The sequence below is a fragment of the Micropterus dolomieu genome, linkage group LG13 (assembly GCF_021292245.1).
Source record: "Micropterus dolomieu isolate WLL.071019.BEF.003 ecotype Adirondacks linkage group LG13, ASM2129224v1, whole genome shotgun sequence".
Classification (NCBI taxonomy): Eukaryota; Metazoa; Chordata; class Actinopteri; order Centrarchiformes; family Centrarchidae; genus Micropterus; species Micropterus dolomieu.
In genome coordinates, this window is record NC_060162.1 from 184,327 (window position 1) to 191,926 (window position 7,600).

The 7,600-nt window shown below is 46.8% G+C and overlaps 1 protein-coding gene across 1 annotated transcript in view; it reads left to right on the forward strand.

Moving 5' to 3' along the window:
• Window positions 1-2,289: 2,289 nt before the first annotated feature.
• Window positions 2,290-7,600, forward strand: part of LOC123982362 (alpha-mannosidase 2-like) — a 16,872-nt gene continuing 11,561 nt past the window's right edge. Inside the window, exons 1-7 of the mRNA XM_046067849.1 lie at window positions 2,290-2,500; window positions 4,672-4,823; window positions 4,929-5,150; window positions 5,397-5,541; window positions 6,064-6,151; window positions 7,233-7,316; window positions 7,465-7,592. Coding sequence (XP_045923805.1) covers window positions 4,683-4,823; window positions 4,929-5,150; window positions 5,397-5,541; window positions 6,064-6,151; window positions 7,233-7,316; window positions 7,465-7,592 — 808 coding nt within the window. The 5' untranslated portion in view covers window positions 2,290-2,500; window positions 4,672-4,682. The remainder of the gene's footprint in view (window positions 2,501-4,671; window positions 4,824-4,928; window positions 5,151-5,396; window positions 5,542-6,063; window positions 6,152-7,232; window positions 7,317-7,464; window positions 7,593-7,600) is intronic.

Consider the following 7,600-nt stretch of genomic DNA (forward strand, 5'->3'; position numbering starts at 1 on the left):
ACACGCCTTCATCTCATCACATCTGGATTATTGCAACAGCCTTTTCACCTGTTTAACCCAAAAATCTATTGATCGACTCCAGACTGTCCAGAACTCAGCTGCCAGGCTTTTAACCAGAACAAAGAAATATGACCACATTACTCCTATTTTAGCTTCATTACACTGGCTCCCAGTATGTTTTAGAATTGACTTTAAAATTCTATTGATCACTTTTAAAGCTCTTCATGGCCTCTCGCCTTGTTATATTTCTGACCTTTTAGTCCCATACGCACCAGCACGTACCTTGAGATCCTCGGGCAGAGGTCTGTTGTCTGTTCCAGAGTCTCGACTGAAAACTAAAGGGGACAGAGCGTTTGCTGTCAGGGCCCCGAGGCTCTGGAACAGCCTGCCCGAGGAAATCAGGTCGGCTGAGTCAGTGAACTCTTTTAAGTCCCTTCTTAAAACAGACTTTTATAGGAGAGCTTTTCCCGATCTTATTTGACTTTATTTTATCCCTTTTATTTTATCTGTATTTTAGTCTTTTCAATGTTTTCATGCTCTTATCTTGTTTTTTTGTATTATTCTTTACACTTGTTAAAGCAATTTGTAACTTGTTTTTGATTTGCTCTACAAATAAGGATTATTATTATTATTGCATCTTTCAACTTCTTCCAAACTTCATCCCGAACTGAATAATGATCGCTCTCAGCGTGACACTTGAGGTAACGCCGTCCCCTCTTCTTCCCAGCCGGTGAACAGTGTCAACTGCGTCTCGCAGCCGCTCCACAGACATTGGGACAACTCTTGTAAGTATCCCGAGGATGACTTCTCTCGTGTCCTCTCCGTCCTTTTCTGGGAGACCAATAACCCTCAGGCTCCACCTTCTTTTGTATCGGGTTTGCTCAGCACATGCTTCTTTAAGGAGGTTATTATTCCTCTGAAGGTCGTCGACTCTTTCCTGGAGCGCGCCGATGTCTTCCCGGTTTTTATTTGTCGCAGTTGTTTTCGCTTCAATACGTCTGTCAAAGCTTTTCAAAAGTTCAGTCTGTTCGTCCATTTTTCGGGTCAGAGCTTGTACTGCTTGAAGAATTGCAGCGCCTGTGTTCTCGTCCTCAATTCCACTTCTGTATTTCTGTTTCTTGGGTTTTGGCTCTTTAATTGGTGTATGGTCTTTGTTAATTTTGGCTTCCTTGGCGGAGAGATCGACCGCCCCTAATTCTTCATCGATGTCGATATCATCACATGCCTCGCGGAGCATCTCCAAGTTGTAGTTGTGGTCCGACATTGTTGCAAAAAGAACAAGCAACAAGATCCCAAAATGTTTTGGTATCCTACTTTTGTCACTGCAGTACTCACACTTACTCGAGCAGCCTTGAAATCGAGGGTTATTGCATTGGTTAATCACATTTCAAGGACTAATTAAGGAATTTTAATTGGAGCCTGCCGAAATGTTGCCACTCACTCCGCCATCTTGAAACCCCTCTCCTGTGACCTGCAGCTGGACCAGGACCAGGACTGTTCGCATTTACGCCCGAGCCAAAGCAACCTAATTATTAATAAATCTCCCGACATGCCGACAGGATCGATCAGGATCTGGTGTTTATTCATGTTCTGTTCTTCTGCACATCCTGAAGCTCTCACACACAGTCCATGTTCATCCAGTGAACCTGTTTGGAGTAAAGCAGCCGTCCTCCTGATCAGTTCTGAGCTCCATCAGAGTCTAAACGTGATTATAGAAGCTGAAAGTTTCATTCTGTTTCCTCTTTGTCCTGTCAAGTTTATTACTGCAGGTTTTTTCTGTTTTGTCCCAGGATATTTGCTCTGACTTTACTGCACAGATGGAAATGTTTTAATGACTGACAGCAGCCTCTCTGATCATCAAAGTAAGTCATTAAAGAAAACACTCAGACATCAATTTAACACACAAGAAAGAAAGAAATGGCCTGAAGCTACAGGGACGGTGGAGGTGGGGCTAAAACATCCATGCAGATGCTGCTCTCTAAATCTGGTAAACGCATTAATTGGGGGGGGTTATGCCACCCGAACACCAGTGCAGCTGCTGAAGTCAGATTATTGGGCTGAACCAGAGCGTTCAGACCTGCTTCATCTTTTAATAACAGCAGAGGCAGATGAAGCAGCTGTGCAGCAGGTTTAAGGAAAGTGTTCAATGCTCGTTTCCTCGTTGGTTTCCTCGACTCCTTCTCTCTGCAGCTGCTCCTGCCGGGATTTTAAAGAACGGAAACTGCTGCTGATCTAACCGGAAGCGACGTCTGCGCAGCGCTGAGTCAGCTGAACAAAGCCGGAAGCAAAACAAACGGCAGGGCGCAGGCGCGAAGCAGCAGCCTGAGCTCGCGCTGCGGAGTGAACAGCGAACTTTATTCGTCTTTAATTAAACTGATTCGTTTTTATTCAGTTTTCCCGGGAAGCTGAAGTCAGACAGCTGCGTCACCGAGCAGGTGACGAACAGCGCGAGACGCACCGGAGCGCGAGACCTGCGGCTGTTTGACCAACGCGGAAGTCGGTAAGGACGCTTTCATTAACTTTTCTAAAGTTGTGTTAATTTTCTCTTCACTTCCGTCGGAGCTGCAGGGCCGCTAAACACTTCCTCTGGCACATATGATTTTACAAAATAATTCAGTCTTTGTAGCTTCGCTAGAGACGCAGCGGCGTCACTGCAGAGGGTTTAAATGTGGATTTAAATGCGTTAGAAGGTGTTTTTCTGCATGATGTAGAGTCTTTTACCCAGAGAGCTGCTCAACATGTCGGCCTCTGGTTCAGCCGGGGTCAGAGTCTGGTCCCCTGACTGATGCAGTCAAAAATCAGGAGGGGTCAGGGGTCAGGGGTCAGGTCACATGCTGGCACAGGTAACTCAAAGGTTTTAAATATATAAGATCCTGCTGGCTGCGGCAGCTTTCATCAGGTTTTAAACGGTTGAATAAAGGGAACTCAGACACGGGTTCAGACGGGTTGTTGAGAAAGTTGGATAAGATTGAAGCTGGCGGTCAAAACCAATGAGGAGCTCAGCTGCATCAAACACCGTTCCACTGGAGCTCAGAGATGTTAGAAAGCTAAGGTTCAACCATAGGAGTCATTAGACTGGGGACGCCAGGGACGCCGGGGACATGTCCCCACCACTTTTTGACAACATAATTTGTTAAGAAATGTTCTGAAATACAGCTCTGTTATTTACACATTCAGAAAACATGCAAGCAAAATATAGAGGAAACAAATGTGCATCGTCCAAAAAAAGTAACTTAAGCTGAAAAAAACAAGCTGCTGATTATAAAATGACCCAAAGACATCAGAAACTTTAACACCTTCTTGTCTCAGTTTCCGTTCTCTCCCTGTGAACGCGACCAGCAGGGACGATGTTACAGGAGGAACAGACCTGAGAGCAGCATTGACTGAGATTCTGTCAGACTTAGTGCAGAAAGTGTTATTATCTAACCCCCCCCCCCACTCATCTATCTCAGCATTGAGGAAATCTGTTTAAGGATCTTTTCGTCTCGTTCTTGTGAATCAAATTTCAGGTATCGCGATGTCTCTCGCGCCCTGATCTGAGCCCAGCGACGCCCTTGGTTTCAGCAGAGGAGGCAAAGTTCGTGGTTTAACTTCCAGATTTCTGCAGGAACTTTTCATTTAAAGAACAAAACCACACGACAGGAAAGACGTGAGCAATAGCAGGAAATGAAACGGGACGGGCCGCTGAGAGAAAGTGAACGTCCAAGTGAGACGTGGTCATATCTGATTAACTCAGACTCACATTATTTTGAAAACCGGACCTTGTCACATGTGCAGCCTCGTGTGTGGCGCCTCTTCACGTCTTCTTGTCTTTGTAGAGAGAAACAGAATAAAGTCTCTAACCTGCCTGTCGGCTGCTCTGTGACCTTACCGTAAAGGCTCTGATACTTGTGCACTCCCGATTCAGCTGCAGCAGAGTGACAGGAGCACTCAGAGCTGCTCAGACCCTCAAACTGACCTCAAACCAGCTCGTGTCGTCAAAGGAAAAGCGGTCGTCTCGAGTCGGACGTTAAAGCGTGCGAGCTGACACCGTTAGAGGTCTTTAAAGTTTTTATTTGACACCGTGGTAGCAGAAAGGAGAGCGTGGCGGGCCGTCGTAGTCTCTGTGACTAAAGGGAAACCCTGTTAATATTCAGTGGCGTTCTACAAGCTCGGTTTATTTTCCATGCACATGTTTGGGAAGTGCATCTGGTGGCGTCACTTACGCCACGTAAAGGTGTTCATTACGTCTAACTGTGAGCACAGATAAATATCAGCAGCAACACTTTATTCCCAACAACAAATAGAATAAATAATATACATGATCACAACGTAATTTTCCTTAATAACAATATGAGAAATGTTCAGTGAATGTTTATTCATGTGAGTCGCGAGAACTTAATTTTTCTATCAAGATGTTTGTTTTGTTGAGGAAAACAGGCCTCGTGCTTTTTTGGTAAACTGAACTTCACCAGACAGTCGATGAAGGTCTGTGCAGCAGCGATCTGACTCTGTGTTCACGCCTGTCACATGACGGCGGCGTGTCGGGGTGAAGCGTCTGCATAGTGGCCTCGTGGTGGCGTGCGTCCTTCAGCTGCAGCGTTCTGTTCGCACGTGTGTCCTGATTGGACCGCTCTGTGAATGTGTGCAGGTGTTTGACCGACAGCACGTTGCCTTTTGTTTGTTTTTTAGTCGTCCCAGTGATGAAGCGGAGTCGGGTGCTGGCCGTGCTGGTGGGCGGAGTCTTCTGCTTGGCGGTGATGTCACTGTACCGCATGCTGGAGATGATGCAGGGGGCGGAGCTTCAGAACACAGGGGAGACGCCTGATGGACTGGTTGACAGCGTGAGTCACTAAATACAGCACGTGGATTTTCAAAATAAAGCGTCACTTTAACACGAACATCTACAGACTGAGAACATATTTTTAAACCAATCATCTTCCTTGTAGGATTTGTCCCGCCTCCACCAGATGATTGACAGGTTGGAGCATCTCCTGAGCTACAACAACCGTCTGGTCAGTGAGCTGCGCGACGCTCTGCTCAACCACAAAGCATCATGGGAAAAAGGGCGAGGGGCCAATGTGAGCTCAGACTCTTCCCACAGCCGAGCGGACGCGCTGCCTGGCTGCCGATTGGCTGAAAAGATGAAGGACGGAACCGACGGCGTGCAGGTTAGCTTAGCATGCTAAAGTTATTTTATGAAAGTACTTCAGTACTGTCGGGAAGTAGTCGTAGTTTTTGAAAGTATATCGGTGTTGTTGAAGTAAAAGTATTTTTATATTTTAATATTTAAATGAGTTTTAAATGACGATGTTTGTAGTATTTTTACAGGAGTTTTGTAAAGTAACAAGAGGACAGTAAGAACGAGTGTGTGAAGTGTCTGAGGTCATCGGGAAGGTTTTCTTTTTGTTTCTCAGCTGCTGGATGTTTACGACCTGCTGCCGTTTGATAACCCCGACGGCGGCGCCTGGAAACAAGGCTTTGAGGTCCGTTACCAGGGCAACGAGTGGGACGAGCAGCCGCTGGAAGTGTTCCTGGTGCCTCACTCGCACAACGACCCCGGTGAGAAACTTTAAACAAAGCTTTCCACATGTGCTTCTGTTCCCCACGTTGTGGGGACGGGTCTTCCTTATGGGGACAAATACAGGACCTCATAACGTCCTTTAAAGTTTAGTGTGGTGACTTGGTGAAGGTCAGGGGTAAGTAAGTGGCAGGCTAGGTGTAGCAGATTAGGGGGCAGGTTGGGGGTAGAGTGGGGGGCAGGTTGGGGGTAGAGTGGGGGGCAGGTTGGGGGGCAGAGTGGGGGCAGAGTGGGGGTAGAGTGGGGGCAGGTTGGGGGTAGAGTGGGGGTAGAGTGGGGGTAGAGTGGGGGGCAGGTTGGGGGGCAGGTTGGGGGGCAGGTTGGGGGGCAGAGTGGGGGGCAGAGTGGGGGGCAGGTTGGGGGGCAGAGTGGGGGGCAGAGTGGGGGTAGAGTGGGGGCAGAGTGGGGGTAGAGTGGGGGCAGGTAGATGTTACGGTGAGTCTGCAGGGAATGAATGTCATTAATGTCCATGTGAGTGATGGAAACCTGACTGTGTGTTTCAGGCTGGTTGAAGACGTTCGACAGTTATTATCAGGATCAGACGAAGCACATCCTGAACAACATGCTGATCAAACTGACTGAAGACAGCAGGTAGCCTCATCCTCACCTTCCTCTCTCTCCTCTGTGGCTCTCTTCCTCCTGAAGATGTCGATCTTCAAACAGATTTATGGTTTTGTGTTTAAAAGTTTCCGTCATTCCCTCAAACAGCTGCTCGCTGCAGTTTCTGTCAGACTAACAGGAGGAAATAGAGCATCTGTTGTTTTCAGCGGCAATGAATTCACATGTGAAAGCGTGATTAAATTCCCTCAGGAATAATAATTATTTTAATATCTGCTCTGAACCTGCCTCAGATACACCTGCTGCAGACACACCTGCTGGCCCCGCCTCTTCCTGACTTTCTCCATCAGCACTATGTTTTACAAAGTCGCATAACAAACACAGAACTCGTTTTTTTCTGTATTTTTCCACCAGTTTCCACAGCAGCAGGTGGGCTGCATGCCGTCTTGTTAATGACGTAGCCAATCAAACGATGTAAACCAACATGGTAACTAACAAATGAAATCTGCACTCGTGTCTTCACTGTTGCTTTACCTGTGAAATGTCCACCGATCCCTGTTATAACGCACCTGGACCGGACTACCTGTGTAAAGTCTGTGTGTGGGAAACACTGTCATTATAAGATAATGATAATAAAAATAATCTTTATTCATAGAGCAGACTTCATAATCCATGTTAAAAAGTGCTTTCAGAAAAAGAAAACACTCCCACGTCTGCTTTGTGACTCAGTCAAACCAGACTCCAGGATTCCTGATGTGATCCACCAGGGACCCAGCAGGGGGCAGAGTCTGCTTTGACATGTGCTGGGAGCCAAAGACCAGGTCCTCTGGTCTCAGAGGAAGAACAGACACAGTGACTGTTAGCAGACAACTCACTGCTGGTGAAGAAGAACCTAAAGTCACAGTGATCGAATATTACGTGACCCGTCGACTCTGATGTTTCTCTAGCGGCTCGATGAGTCGGGGTCGCGCTCTGGTCTGACCGTGTGCCTCAGCACATCCTTCTCTCAAACGTCTGATCTCTTCAAACTGTTTTAGAGGACGATCTTTGATTTCTTTCCCTCGAATGTAAACGTGCACAGAAACAATTTGACGCTGTCTTTTCTGTTGAGCAGGAGGAAGATGATTTGGGCAGAAATCAGTTATTTCTCTAAGTGGTGGAACGACATCGACGAGCAGAAGAGAGAGATGGTCAAACGGTAAATAGTTTAAAATGTTTTTGTTCTGACTCTCTTCTGTCCATTTGAACTCTTTCTCATTATTTAATCATCCTGTCGCTTTCGTTTGATGTATTTTTTTCTTATTTAAAGTCGTGTTCTTTTTTTTTCCTGCTCTGTGATTGGTCAGCCTGCTGAAGGCGGGGCAGTTGGAGCTGGTGACGGGCGGCTGGGTGATGGCTGATGAGGCGAACTCTCATTACTTTGCTCTGTTGGATCAGCTGATCGAGGGACACCAGTGGATACAGCGACACCTGGGTTCGTGT